This window comes from Vanacampus margaritifer, chromosome 16, assembly GCF_051991255.1.
Source record: "Vanacampus margaritifer isolate UIUO_Vmar chromosome 16, RoL_Vmar_1.0, whole genome shotgun sequence".
NCBI lineage: Eukaryota > Metazoa > Chordata > Actinopteri > Syngnathiformes > Syngnathidae > Vanacampus > Vanacampus margaritifer.
This window is the reverse complement of record NC_135447.1, coordinates 16,226,483-16,241,883: the sequence shown is the minus strand read 5'-3', so window position 1 is coordinate 16,241,883 and position 15,401 is coordinate 16,226,483. Positions and strand designations below refer to the sequence as shown.

Genomic DNA, 15,401 nt, shown 5'->3' with positions numbered 1-15,401 from the left:
TTTACATCCCTGCAATTAACCGGCTGCAAAATGAATAAATAATAACAATAAAAAAATGCTCCACAAAATTAGAAATTTGCTGCTCAAATCAAGTTATTGATTGGCAAAACTGCTCTGCAAAAATTAAAAAAAATTTAAAAATCCAAGCCTGGTGCGCAACGATAGTAGCCACTGGATGTCGGTTGGTCAAAGAGCCCCCACAACCCCCCGGGTGGAATATTGTCTACCGGGCTTAGCTTAGTCTTCTGGGGGAAACCCTGCTAACAGACTATATTATATACTGTATATAGGGATGTAACGATATCCAAAAATCACAATACAATATTATCACGATATGAAGGTCACAATACGATAATTAGCACAATATTGTGGGAAGGTTGGCGATATAAAAAATAGGTCACAATATTGTAAAAAAATATATATAAATATGATATATATATTGAGGCACTAAGTTGCTAATGCAGGCACACATTAAGTTCGTACACATATTGACTCTGTTCACAAGCATATTAAGTTCCCCTTCATCTGACTATTAGCATGGGTTTTAAACATAAAAGGGCCCAAAAATGTCTTGTGGAGGCTGATGTCTGTGGATCTCACTCTGCTTCATCTATCCTTCCTTCCTTTCCTCAGTCTTTCCTTTGGTCTCTCGAGGTCTCCCTAATTTGTTGGAATTTAGATGTTTCTGGGGTTGGTGAAATATTGAGGTTGGTAACACGGGGGGGTAGTAGGTGATGACTGGTTGGTGCTGGATTTCACTTTTCTTTGTTTTCTTTGATCCTTCCTTGGGTCTCCTGACTTCACGACTCTAGCTGGATTCTGAAGTATTCGGTTTAGGTGAACGGTATGGGATTTTTCATAGTTTTTTTTAAATAGGTGAATTAATGAGCACACACTCACACACACGCACATATGCACACACACACCCGCACATGCACATACTCACGCACATACAAAAAAAAGAAAAAGAGAAAAAAAGAGAGCGAGAGCAATTATGATGACATGTCGAATCGGTAAGATTACTGAATGAATACTCAGCTTTCTCAGGAAAAAAAAAAGCCTTGTTAAAATTAAACTGCACTAAAAAACTAGCCGCCAGAGGGTGCGAGAACTGCACAAATGGCCGACTTTTTTAACAGATGTTCTGCTTTTAATATTGTGACATGACGACGACGATATATTGTGGCAGTTTTAATATTGCGATATCACGATATTGCCGTTATCGTTACATCCTCAGAAACATTTTTAAAACAAAAATATGTGACTGTATTGAATGAAACTGAATCAAATCATTCCAATTGGAAATATATTGAGATATGTATTAAATCATCTTTTACTGGAGGAAGATATTTAAAGGAAATGTCATATTTACAGTACTGACAAGTTCATTCATATGTAAGTAAAATGACACCAGACATAAGAGATGTGTTGTACTGTGTGAAGCAATTGGTGGTCCCATCAGATACTGACTGGCTTTGTGACCCACCAGACCCGACAATAAAGCAAAACTGCACATTTCAGAGTGACCAACCTAACGTACCAATGTGCAATAATCATGCTGTGTAATGTGCAATAATCAGCATCTTGAAATGCATCAACCAGCATAGCACAGAGGCTAACATTAAGTATACAATTCCTTAACCCTATTCCTGCTATTAGAAAAAATAACTACATTGCACATGTTTGGGCGTCCAATGGACCCTGAGTGTATTTGGCTATGTTTTAGTGCGTTACATTGGATCTGTTTGAATATATTGATGTCTGCTGCTGGTGAGGAGACATTTTGCATGAAATTCCCCACTTGAGTTAGGAAACCTCATGCTCGGGGTTAGCTATTCACTTAAAAACATTGTAGGCTATTTGTTAATTAAGGAAAAACAAATTATTTAAATTTTCCACAAAATGTGAACACTTGTTTGATTATGCTGTACAGAACAAAATCAGGCATTAAAACGGGTCAGGAGTGAAAAAGGTGAGAAATAGGACCAACATTTTGGCCGTTAATATAAAAAAGGGGAGAAGGGGGGGTGGGGTAAGGATGGCGAGATTTAATGTTCAATATTTTATAGCGTCAAGAAAAACTGTTTGCGAAATTGCGAACGTCTTTGCCACATTTATCGAACCGTGGATGGATGTTGAAAAAACATCATGTGCTGCATTCTAGTAGGGATGGGTACCTTGCGCATTTGAACCGGTTTGGTTCCAATTGTCGGTGCTGGGGTATCGATATCGGTACTGAACAATACCAATTTTCGGTACTTTTGTTCAATTATTTGTGGGAATAAATGTTAATTTATTTCATAATAAAATGATAATTAAAAAAAAATAACATTCACTTTAACAGTCATTTTTCATTAAATAAAATCAAAGTCAGATTCATGATGTTTTACTATAGTCAGATTTTCTGACACATAATACAACATAATGCATTTAAAACACATGAGCCAGAGAGGATGGAGTAAAAAAAATAAAAATAAAGTATAAATAATACCATAAATTAATATTATAAATAACAAAGTAACAAGCAAAAAACATAAAGAACAAAATCAAGCAGTTTTACAAGAACAGAAATTAAATAATTGTATTAGTGTTATTTTGGATCCTTGTGCAGTTTTTTTTAAAGAACGTGCATGTGTACGTAGCGCGATGAATTCGATCCCAATTTGGAGTGAAATCTCGCAAAAAAAGACAATTGGAAGACGGCATGAACGACAATGAAGAGAATAATTGGGACTCGGTAGCAAACTCAATGTAGACTGCATCCATCGCGGTTTTGCAGTTTTATCGTTACCCATGAAATTATAAATATGGTATAAATAATATAATGTAACGATGGTAAAGTCACACACCTTATAACATGATTCAAATGGGTGGGTGAAGACAGACATCTGCTATGTCCGCGTGTGGTCCGCGTCGAGCAGAGGCAGGCGTTGCGGCGGTGCTACCTGCATATGGCGAGCCTCAGCACCAAAAAGTCCACGCAGGTGTGGGGCACTACCCTCAAGCAAAGCATGCTAGGAACCGTCTTGATCTTGGGAACAAAACCTTTTTTTCAGCAGGCTGCCCCCTATATGTCTCCTCATGAGGTTTCATATAGCCAAGTGTGCGAAGAACAGCTTTAGAGTGTTTGCATAGTAGTCCTAGCTTTTGGACTCTCCTGATTTATTTTTCAACAAGGCTTATTTTGAGCTCCACAAGGAATTGCCTCCTCCTGGATGCACGACACCGTACTTGGCAGTCTGGCAAAGTTTCCTATATTGAGACCTGATCGGTACCATTGACGAATCATATCATGAACTACATGTTTTCCTTGACTGACCTCCCTAGCTGCATCAGGCTGTTTCCCAAGACACATTCTTAGGGCATTCCTAGGTCAATTATATTTTCAAAAACCGATTTTGAAAATTGGGGTCCATTGGACCCCAAAAGATGTTCTATAATTATATGAGAAACCACTATCTACTACTAACTAATTACATTTCAAGCCGCCCCATTTGTTACCAATACATTGGGTGAGGATTACATTAAATATGAACTTGATATCTCAAATAAGAAGAAAGATATATATTAAAAAAAAGAAACTTTGGACCCCAAAAAACAGGAATAGGTTGTTAGAAAACTTAAAATATGTTTATTTCAAAGTAATGATGTGAAATAATGTCTTTGTTGTTAGAGGTGGGGTGGCCATCGGGAATTTCGGGTGTGTACAGAAGGGCCGGTACATTTTTAGGCCAGTTGCATCCCCCCCACCACCTTCACCCACCCCACCCCTGCCTGTGGGACGTATTGACAACAAAATGGGTAGGGGGCAGGTGCAGAACACAGACGACATGCGTCAAAACCTATTAGTTTACGGGCATGGGTGGTTCATCGACATCCAGCAGTTACTTTTTGCCGTTCGCCCAACCCACCCCAACCCTATCATCCATGAATTGGCATGTTGTTGCATCTAATGGGCAACAATTCAAACCATCATATCACACAATATCAATTGTTTTCTTTTTTAATATCTTTTTTTATTTATCTGTGCTAGCTTTAAAGTTAATAAAAACAATTACTACACAGCAAATCGGTCAGTGTTAAATTTCCAGTTACACGAGTATCTCCCTGAGTGAGAAGATTTTCTGTTGCTACTTTGTTCTCTTGAGTTCTTCCCTGAGAAAACTGATTTTGTGTTGATACTTTGGGCAAAATATTTTTTTTTGCACCTGATTTCTGCATCCTGGGTCGTGGCCTTGTTGGCACACAAAAACACCCTCATTTCCAGGGAAGGAGAAACTTCCCAATTATGCAGGGCGCATTCGACAGGAACCGTTTCATTAAGAGTGTTTTATTTCAATAGCTATACATCAAGTTGTTGTTGGGGAGATTTTGTTGTTTTTAACACTGACACAAGTGTAGAGTACCTTCAACACTACTCAGTGTTTACCACTGTAGATTTTTAACACAATACAGTGTTTGAGTAACACTGGTTAAGTGTGAAAAAAGTAACACTTGGAAAAATTTGAATTGCAATTCTGTTTGCCACCTCCAATTCAAATTCAAATTCAAGAATTAAATTGGAGTTTCGGGGTTATTCTTAATTCAATTCAGAATTTTGCCAAGCAAAACGGCCGTCCATCAGTAACGGACCGACGAAAAAAGCTGAAGGTTGAGACTTGTGATTTACTACCACTACGCTTAAATGTTGTTTCTAAGATTTCTTAAAACTAAAATCAAAGAGCAGATGGTAATAACTTGTGGCAAATGGCAGAAACATGTACCAGCATTTGAACAATAAAACAGTGGACTCACAGTTAACGGTGATGTCTATAGTTTGGGTATCTGTGTCGATGTCGTTGACAGCTGTGCATTCATACGTTCCTGCTCTGTGTCTGGTGATAGATGGAATTTCCAGGTATTCGTCGTCCGTTGCCAGGTCCCCTATACATCAGGTGTGTGAGACAAGGGACAGTTGTTCAAAAGTGTGACAAGAAAACAGCTGTTGCACCAGTTGTCATTTTTATGTTTTGTGCCCTTTCATATTCACTGGGGAGGTAACAGCTGCGATAAAAGCTGGGGACGACAGCTTGCCAACAGCAATTAGGTCATATTTTAGTTTAAAAACTGTCACTAAAAAGAACAACTCCAACAGGTACTTAAAATATCAATATTAACATTAAAATAGTCGTCTTTTTGTCTTTAACTGAATCCTCACTTGTTTCTCTCAGTTCTTTATATTTTATTAAAGATATGACACCATTTTGTGATGAGTGTTTGGTTGAGCCTACATTCAGCTGTCATAAGTCACATTACTATTCGTCTGTTTTTGGCATGCTTGCAAATTCAACAAGGCTGTATTTGAGATAAGACATTTTATCATATCATTTACCAAAGTGTAACAGACAAAATGGTGCTCCATGTAAATAAAAACAAATAGATTACCGGACCTTAAGGCCTTCTGCCAGTATTTATGATAGTTGACAGCTTGAAAATGGTGCTTTGTGCGGTAGCAACTGGCCAGGTTATGGAGCGAGGAGTTTGGATAGGGAGCCAGGGAAGCTTTGGGAGGATGGGGGTTGATATGTTCTCTGGAGCCGGTATGGGTGAGAAGGCGGACAGTGGGGTTCTCAATATATTGCGTTTTTTGGTGATGAATGGAGGGAAGTCCAAGGCGGAGGCTCTTGCAAAAGCCAAGTCTGCATGTAATGAAGACGTGAATGGGTAAATCTGAGGTCTGGTCTGTCTAAATGGCACTATTTAGCCAAATACTGTTGATCTCTTGATGTCACTTCCACAATACGTCACACAAGCATGGACAAGACTATGTACACGACGTTTATCTATAAATTTTTAGATAATAAAGAAATAGAAGTAAAAAGACAATCAGGGTCAGTGATAGGAAAAACAAAGATAATACAAAATAAAAAAGACATGCGGTGCTTTTAAAAAATCTACTATTTAATAAATGAAAACCATACACAAAAAGCGAAGCTTATGTAGTTAGAAGTTTTTGGACTTGGGGCAAGATCGCAGGAGTCCACTGTCCTGACATAATCATGTATCGCAGAATAGAGACTTCCTAGTCACTTTTTAAATACATCCCCTTTTTCCTAAAACCCCTGTGATCTTCCCCCAGGTCCTGAAAGCTTCCTCTACACCAGGGGTAGGCAACTCTGGTCCTCGAGAGCCGCAGTCTTGCGTGTTTTAGATGTCTCCCTGCTCCAACAAAGGTGAGGATCATTATCAGGCTTCTCCAGAGATTGCTGATGAGCTGATCATTTAAATCAACTATGTTGGAGGAGGGAGACATCTAAAACACGCAGGACTGCGGCTCTTAAGGACCAGGGTGGCCTACCCCTGTTCTTCACATTTACAAGTCAATGCAATAAGTGTCATACAAGACATCTAAAGAGTTACCCAATGTGAGGAGAGAGATGGCTGTCCTACCACAAAACAAAGGCTATGAGAAGATTTGAAAGAGTCGTTCAATTATACTTGGATTTGTGTGAACAAATATGAGGTGTCTCTCCCACCACCATCACGATGTCTTCTGGCATAGAAATAAACAACCTGGACAACTCTGCTCCCTTGCCCAGTATTTTGATCTTGTCCAACGTGGAGCCATGTCATTTTGCATCAAACAAAAGCGAGAACCACTTGCGATATGTGAGTGACGTATGTAGAGCGAGGACGTAAATCTCCGTTTACGACTGTCTGCACGCAAATCCGGAGGAATCCGCAAATCTCCACATCGTCCAGATTTTTTTTTTTTTTAAGAAACATTCGTTTTTTATTGAAAAACAAATCCCTGGGGACGTGTGGATGACGGGGGCAAAATGCGGAAAAATATCTCCCATTTGCATAAACCCCGGCCAGTGATGTGATTAATATACAATTAGTATGAGAGGGTGGCATCCATTAAAGGTGTATTCAAGGATCTTCTCGAAAAGTAGAAGCCAAATGTCTGTTTGTCACTTTTTAAAAATGCGCATGAAGAAGACCATCCTACCAGCTCTCCTGCTTGTCTGGGGGAAAAGCCTACACTCAAAATGGGGAGTGATATTACCTTGGAAAAAACCTAGTTAAAGGTTTGCACTCAGAAATTCGAAGTACATTATGCAAGGAGGAAAACTTTACTAGATTTTTATTCAAGTAAATCCCAACATTTGATATATCAAACTAGCTCATCTTCATCAGTTTCTGCAGCCGGTCTCGCTTCATAGACGGATGTCCTCTTGCGGCTCAGCCTCAGCCATTTTCAAAGTATGCGGTGAGATCAGTGGAGCTACAAAGATGGATGACTGAATCCGAAGCTCAGCGGCTACATGCTACAAACACTCGAAGTTCGCATGGGCAGCTAGGAACGAGCATGCACAATGTTGTTATGGCAGATTGATTGACGTGAACGAGAACCAATCATTTAGAACATTTGTGTCAAACTCATATTAGCTCAGGGGCCGTATGGAGGAAAATATATTACTAAGTGGCCTGGATCGGTAATGTCATGTTATATAACTTAAAAACAATTGCCGTTAATTATACACAGATTTGCACTATTTGTGGGCCAACCCTAAATTATGGGACTCAATTGTAATTATAAAGTTCCCAAAAATAAGACAAATGCAAACGCGGCAACACTTTGCCAGTATGGGTTCCAGACCTGTTTTGCATATATATAGCTCCCAGAATGCATTCTGTGGTTCAGTTAATGACATTATAAGGACGTTAATCCTTGCAATATGTGTTTATGTTATCAGTAATTGAATGTGTCGTATTTAACACATTTATGTCGGTCTATGATTTTTAAAAAAAAATTTTTTTTAGACAAACTTTAGGTTGTGTGTAAAATAATGACATCCAAGGCAGGTCCTTGTACAAGTTGCATTGCTCATCTTAGGATTGCTTGTGAAACTACAAATGTATATGTTTTGATTGCGGCCGGTTTATTAATTGGTCCAACATTATTAGATTTTTTTACTTTACAAAAGGGCCGTATGTTTGACACCCCTGGTTTGGATTATCCACCCGGGAGACGCAGCGACAAAAGATCTTTGAATACACTTTTAAGATGCTATGGTTGCGAACAGAGGGCGATGGGACGACAATGTGACCATCAATAAGGAGGGAAAAATTTTGTATATAGACCAGAGCAGGGTTCACCAATTTTGGTCCTCGAGGTCTGGAGTCCTGCAGGTTTTACATGTTTCCAACCACTAGCACACTTGATTCATATAATCAGCTCATCAGCATGAATGATAACAATCCTGATCTTTAGTATCAGGTGTGTTGGTAGGCGGAAACATCTAAAACCTGCAGGACTAAGGACCTCGAGGACCGGTATTGGTGAATCGTGGACTAGAGGGAAGGAGATATTTTGGTCTAGTGATGAGGAGTTCAGTTTTATTGTTAAGTACAACTTTTCTTTTTTTTCGTCCATCCATATTTTGCTACCAGAGAGGCAATTGGTAATGGTGGAGAGAATGCTACGGGAGATAGATTTGGGGAAGATGTACAGTTGACAATTGTCATGGTAGTAGTGAAAATGCAGTCCATGGAGGCGAATGATGGAGGGGAGCATGTAGATTGTGAGCAGAAGAGGGCCGAGTACCAAACAATGGGGAACTTCATGGCTTAATGGGGACGTGTAAGACTTGAAGTTGTAGACAGAGAAAAGGTGAAGAGATCAACCTGAGGAGTGCTATGCCAGAGAGGCTTATACTGTAGACTGTTGACCAGGAGTGTTCAAATATGGTCCTTGAGGGCCACTATCCTGCATGTTTTAGATGTTTCCCTTCTCCAACACACCTGATTCAAATAATGTGCTCATCAGCAAGTTCTGCAGAAGTCTAGTAATGAACCTGCTTATATGAATCAATCAAGTTACATGAAGTAATTATGTTACAAAAAAAATGCAAACTGTACAGTACATATCAAACAGTACATTATATATAAAAAACATACATCAAAATAGAGCATAACTGTTAATAAAGATTTCTGACACAAATAAAATTGACCCTAGTTTGTGAAAACAGGTTAAGGATCAAGGATTGTAGGTAACACTTTATTAGTACACACTATTAAGCATCAGTTAGGCATTAGTTAATAGTGAGTTAATCATTTATAAAGCATGTTTCTGACATGAATAATCATTAGTATGTAGTTAATAAACACAATCATAAATGTTTTACCCATCGTTAATAACCTCATCTATAATGTGCTCAATGATTGCTTTTTCATACTTTATAAATTATGGATTCAGCATTTCTAGATTATGTATTGCATTATTTATTAAGCAGCTAGTTTTTCAAGATCATTTTAGAAGGTGTATGTAAATTTCTGTATTAACAAACTATTTGGATATGCATGTATGCATGCACGTACACACAACTAGTCAGACATGTAATGTCACATTTAGTGTGTTAGTAGATGTTTTATAAAAACTTACACATTTCTTTTCCAATAGATGGCCTATAAACACTTATTAACACATTAATTCATCAATTGAAGTAGTTTGTGAGCTAATCTGAAGAGAGCACAATCTATGTCTAGTAAAACATTTATAAATGAGATTTAAAAGCTGACAATGCCTCAATACCGACTCAAAAATCTGTTAGAAGACAAAGGAAAGGCACAACACAGAGGGATACAGAACATATTGCTTTAATCTTTATTTTATTCATATTAACATTCACAAGGGTAAACATGGCTGAATAAAAACAGGCCTAGTGGCGGCCAAAATGCACCGAAAAGAACGGTGGCGAAGCAATATAGATCAATTTGACTTGACTTGATGGAGTAGAGACCAACATGCCCACACAAGAGACATTGTCAAATAGCTGGCATTGAATGAGATAAAGTCCCCGTGAAGTGAAAAGAGCCCTGCCAGCGATGGGGAAAAAAAGGCCATTCTCTCCACTCTGTAATGCTGTGTGTGTCAATACCGGCAAGCGTGACCTGCTCAACTCACAGCTGTCAGTCACATACCACTATGTCTAAAATCATTCTTATGCCTACATATCCATAAACATTTGAGCCATGAAAATATATCCACTTAATTCACCAGTAGCCGGAATATACAGTATCCCACAGGGCCATTGCAAGACTTTCCACACTGCAACAAGAGATGCTAGCCACCAGCTAGCAAGTGAGCTAAAGCCTGTATCCCATTGAGGGGGTAAACATTTGCGAAAGTAGCGAATGTTGATTCTAATCAGGGTTCGTCCAAGGTTGCAAATGTTTGCCATGTTGAAAATCTATTTGCGACCAGAAAAACTAAAAACCATTAAAAGTGTTCACTAATGTCTAGCAAACGTTTTGCGAATGTTTATAACATTGAATGAACCCTGACGAGAAATCAACATTCGCTTCATAAGCTCCCGGAGTTGGACTTTTTTAATCACTTCTACTGCACACTCATATACAGAGAGCAGTGTTATGGTTCATAGTGGACTATGGACTCTTGATTTTCATTTAACTACAGTGTTAGCCATTTAGCCAGAGGTGGGCAGTCCTGTCTCTGTCGTTGACGGATGCCCACATTTTCAGCAAATGCTGTGTGACGCGGAGCCTCAAAAAAATACACGAACTGAGCAAGGACTTAAAAGCCAGATGGTTAATGTGAATCACTCTAAGGAGTTCTCCACAATTTTAACCTGGGACAGCTCCAGTGTGATTTGGTTTGGAAAGGCGGGACATTCAGTACAATACTTCAAGCTGATTGGGTAACTTGTGCACATCTATCAAATTTTTGTTTTGACCAATCATGGTAAAAAAAAAAAGGAAAAGCACCAACATCTTTACCAGTTAAAAATGCATGAAGCGTCAGTGAAAATCGGCGAGCTCGGTACAAGATGGCTTCTAGGGAGTTTGTGAACTCACAAATCCCGCGAGAATTCATCTTGCAGACAAGGTTATGTTGCTGTGGGGATTCATGCAGAATTCAGTAACTACGTGACTGGGGAGCTCAAGTTCTTGCATAGAGGGGAAAGGGTCCTTATGCCGGACTCCAAAGTGCACACGAGACTTTTGTCTCTTTTTGCAATTGAAAACCAGAATAAATGGCATTGAGAAAACATAATAAAATGATTTTGTACGTACTTGTTCCTCATAACTATGCCTAACAGATTACGCACCATATTATGCAGAGCTCTCTGCATTATCCCTGCTATTTACATCCATCCAATTATGCAAATTAATTAGGCCAATTAGACTAGGGCCAGTTGATATTCTGACCAACAATTATGTTGTGATGATAATCCGGAAGAAGGTAATGATGGGCAGCAATGAACTGGAAAAAGCACCCAAGGTCAAGCAAGTTCTAAAATGTAGTAATAAACAGAAGAGCAAGTGAGAAAGCAGTTGCTCAAAGGGAAGAAAAGTGAATGAAAAACACAACAGAAGGGGGTAATTCGGAAATAAGACAACATGATAACAACATTAAAAAAGTCAAATCTGTGCAGTTTACCTGAAGATGAGATGAGTTTCCAGCTAATAAAAGGCTCTGGTTTGCCGCTGGCTTGGCACAGCACGGTGACATTGGAACCTTCATTAACCACAATGTCTCTTGATAGATTGATGATTTTTGGTGGTACTGTGAGAGAAAATTACAAAGTAAAGTGTAATTAAGCATTTGACAGGTAAATGCAGTATAGGACTTAAGATGTGCACTGTAGTTATGTATTTTCCACTACAGAAATGTGAAATACTATTGTCCACCCCCTGCTGCGTGTGCTTGTGCAAATGTAAAAGTAGCTAACATGCTGATTTTTGACCAATTTAACAAATCATTTCATATTGTCATGTTCAAGGAGACTATGTTGTATACTTGGATAAAGGACAGAGAAAGGAAGACTGACTCCATGCTGAGTCATTTCACACATATATATATATATATATATATATATATATATATATATATATATATATATATGTGTGTGTGTGTGTGTGTGTGTGTATATATATATACCAACGCATTGCTAAAATCTGTGGATTTTACTGAAAAATGTATAACTGAGTGTCATCAGCATAACAATGAAACACTATTGTATGATGTGTGTGCAACTTCAAAAACATGCAGGACTCCGGCCCTCAAGGACCGGACTTGACAACTGTGGTAGGTTATCAACAATTCCTTCATATCTTTAAAGACTATCACCTAACCTTGAGAAAGGCCTTTAAGTCTTTTGAAGAACAAAAATACCAAATTTAACTTTTTTCTTTTTTTTCAGGCTGTGTCAAAAGCCAGGATCAATGATAGTGTGTAAGTAAGCTATTCAATGTGTTTAGTTGTAGTGCATGCTTAACCCGTGGGCAGTATTTTATTTTGAAATGACTTGGTCAGAACCAACAAAAAGCCAAAAAATGGTCACAATAACACCTAGGGGTTAATATGGGGATAAAGGGATAGTTGTGATTGACACCATTTTTTTGGTGTCATGAGCTCTTTTGTTACCTTGAACAAGGAGGTGCACTACACTGGTTGTAGGTCGCCTGCTGGTCTGGACGGCACAGACGTACTGCCCCTCATCTGTCATTTCCACGTTTTCAATCTTGATGGTAAACTCCTCTTGATTAAGTGTCACCAGACTTACCCTTGGATCCACAGACCATTTTTCATCTCCGGCATATAGTATACTTGACCGATTTAGCCATGCTGTGTGTGTGACAATTTCCCCCTGTGCACACCTATTGAAGATGAAAAATATAATTCAGTTTTAGCGTAAACACATTTCTTACAGCAGACACTTTTAACAGAGGGAAATAAATTACAAATACCCCCTGAAACATTTTATTACGCCTTCCATAATTTTAAATGTTTGCCTTTGTGGGAAATTATTTAATTACAGAGAAAAAAATTAATGAGAGACATCAACTGCGGCAGTTATTGGTTGAGAATTAAACACTGAATATTTCTCCTCTTCTACAAATCATGTTTAAAAAGCATCACAAAACAAGTAAGCAAAGATCCCAAAGACTATTAAACACTCAGAATTTCAGAACAAACCTGTGTGTTCTCAATCACGTGACCAATGTTTTGATTCTGTTTTGAAGGAAATATTTTACACTTTTTATCAGCAGCAATATCAATCTATTTTTTTCCTATAACTGCATGAAAACCACAAACTTCTTAATACTATGGAACAACCTCCCGAGTTATTAAAGGTATACTTGAGTCATTTTCAGCAGTGAAAAGTTAAAATTTTGTTCAGAATTAATTAATTAATTTGAATTTGATAATTTAAATATTTTTCATGTACAATTAATACCTTTAAAACGACCAATCACGGCTCACCTGTTTTCTGGGTTTAGCCATGATTGGTCGTCACCTACTTCCTCAGCACAGGTGTTATCTTCAGTCGACAGCAAGTAGAAAAATATTTTTTAAAGGTATTAATTGTACATGAAAAATAATGAAGTTACCACATTAATTCTAGACAAAATTAACCAGTTTTACGACTAACCGTGGTTTTTAAACGTTAGGATTATATAATCGCAGCCGTTCAACAACACCGTTTTTTTCCTGCTCACCACAGTTTGTCAGTTTAAACTCACGTGCGGCGCAAAATGTACCATGCGGCATAGTTCATAGCTCCTTCCACACGTCCCCGCACCGGCCACGGCCAGACCTGGACCAGGTTGAGTGGACGTGGGGAGAAAGGAGAGGGCGAACCGAGGCGGAACAGAGCGAGGCGAGGGGGCAAGGGAACCACCGGCACACCGCTTGCCCCACTATGTCGCCACCAACCGACCGCCAGCCTCCTCTTCGACCGCACAGCTTTGGGCTTTGAAGCTCCCACGAGCCCCACCATCCACGGCTGCACCCTCTGCCTCGTTTGACGCGGCATAAAGCCCCGTCCGAGTGGGCACTCTCTTCCAGTAATGATCCTTCCGCAGGTTCACCTACAGAAACCTCGCTACGACTTTTACTTCCTCTCGATAGACAAGTTTGACCGTCTTCTCTGCACGCTGCACCCCTAGTCATGGCTATCGCATCTTCTGTTCATCTACTGTATTTTCTCTGTCTGCAAAACGGTTGGAGTTGAAGGATGGATGGGCTTGGGGTTGGTTACTGAGAACTGGCTGTGGGGAGCAATGGATGAAAAGTTCTGGGATGTGAATTCACACCATGTGGGAGCGATTTGTGTGAGACCCTGCAAAACTGAGTATCCGATCATGACTGATCCCAAGGCTCTGAAGATGAATACGGGGAACTACCGGCACACAGCTCGCCCCACTATGTGGCCACGAACCACCAACCGTTGAAGGATGGATGAGCTTGGGGTTGGTTACTGGGATCTGGCTGTGGGGAGCAATGGATGAAAAGTTCTGGGAGTTGAATTCACACCATGCTGGAGCGACTTCTGTGGGACCCTGCAAAACTGAGTATCCGATCATGACTGATCCCAAGGCTCTAAAGAGGAAGACTCATACTAACGCAGAGAATCCTGCTGCCATATAAAAAAGTGGAAGCAAAAATCTGAGGAAGAGGTCGACAACAGCCCTTTAATGATCACACGATTCGGAACAGTAGTAGTTGAAGCCATGCCAGTTCCAGTAAGAGGCAGACTTACAGATTTACATTGTGGGACTGACACCGAAGTGATGCGATGCACGGCATAGAGAAATAAAGAAGGAAGAATAGAGGCATTCAAAGAAAAAATAACTCGTAGAAGAAGCTCGGGGAACTGACAAAATCAGACAATTCAAGCTCATAGATGGATGTGTGGAGGCACTTGTACCAACAATCATATCATCTACAGCTCCACTATCTGCTCCACCACCAACACAACCAGTCCAAACACCTCCCATCATCAGTGTATATGCCCCACGAGCAAGAGCAAATTCAGCGTGGACAATGAGAAGGCAACCTCAAATGGCACGATGAGGTGGACCAAAAAGGAGGTTTCATCCAAATGCCCCTCCAGGATGCCGTTGGGGATGCCAAAACCCTGACAAACTCGACAGAACTTTTCAGTCAATCCATGGTCAGCTGTCGAGGGAGGTATTCGAGATCAACCACCTCATAGCAAGAGATGTCAAGGTGTAACCTAATATTGTGATTAAACATTGTTAGGTACTGTTGCTGTGGTAATGTTGCCATTCAATTGTTGTGTTTCTGCTTTTTCCGCTTGTTGGGTTGGCCAACACCGGCCTAAATCGTCCCTCAGTACTTCTCATACAAAACGGTGTCAACAGAAAGAACTCAAATGCACAACATCAGTCAGTGAAGAGTCAATTAAAGTACTTTGTTTGTAAAAAGTTGTTCAAACCTGCTCCACCTGAAAGTCGCATCATTAGTCGGGTTTCCATCCAATTGTTAAATTTTTTTTAAGTGAATTTACTAAAAATTCACAAAACAGACATGCGACTTATGTTTGTTTCCATCTGTTCTTCTTTTGAGAAAATTGAAAGGGGACTCT

The 15,401-nt window shown here is 39.5% G+C and overlaps 1 protein-coding gene across 5 annotated transcripts in view; it reads right to left on the bottom strand.

The window, feature by feature from the left end:
* ntm (neurotrimin) overlaps positions 1-15,401 on the bottom strand; it is a 94,253-nt gene that overhangs the window by 18,698 nt on the left and 60,154 nt on the right. For all 5 annotated transcript variants that reach the window (XR_013288508.1, XM_077545725.1, XM_077545724.1 and 2 more), the window contains 3 exons: positions 12,434-12,666; positions 11,447-11,572; positions 4,795-4,923 (listed from right to left, as the gene is read on the bottom strand). Coding sequence is in view for 4 of the 5 variants with exons in the window: in XM_077545725.1 (XP_077401851.1) it covers positions 4,795-4,923; positions 11,447-11,572; positions 12,434-12,666 (488 nt within the window). In the remaining variant the exon portion in view is untranslated. The remainder of the gene's footprint in view (positions 1-4,794; positions 4,924-11,446; positions 11,573-12,433; positions 12,667-15,401) is intronic.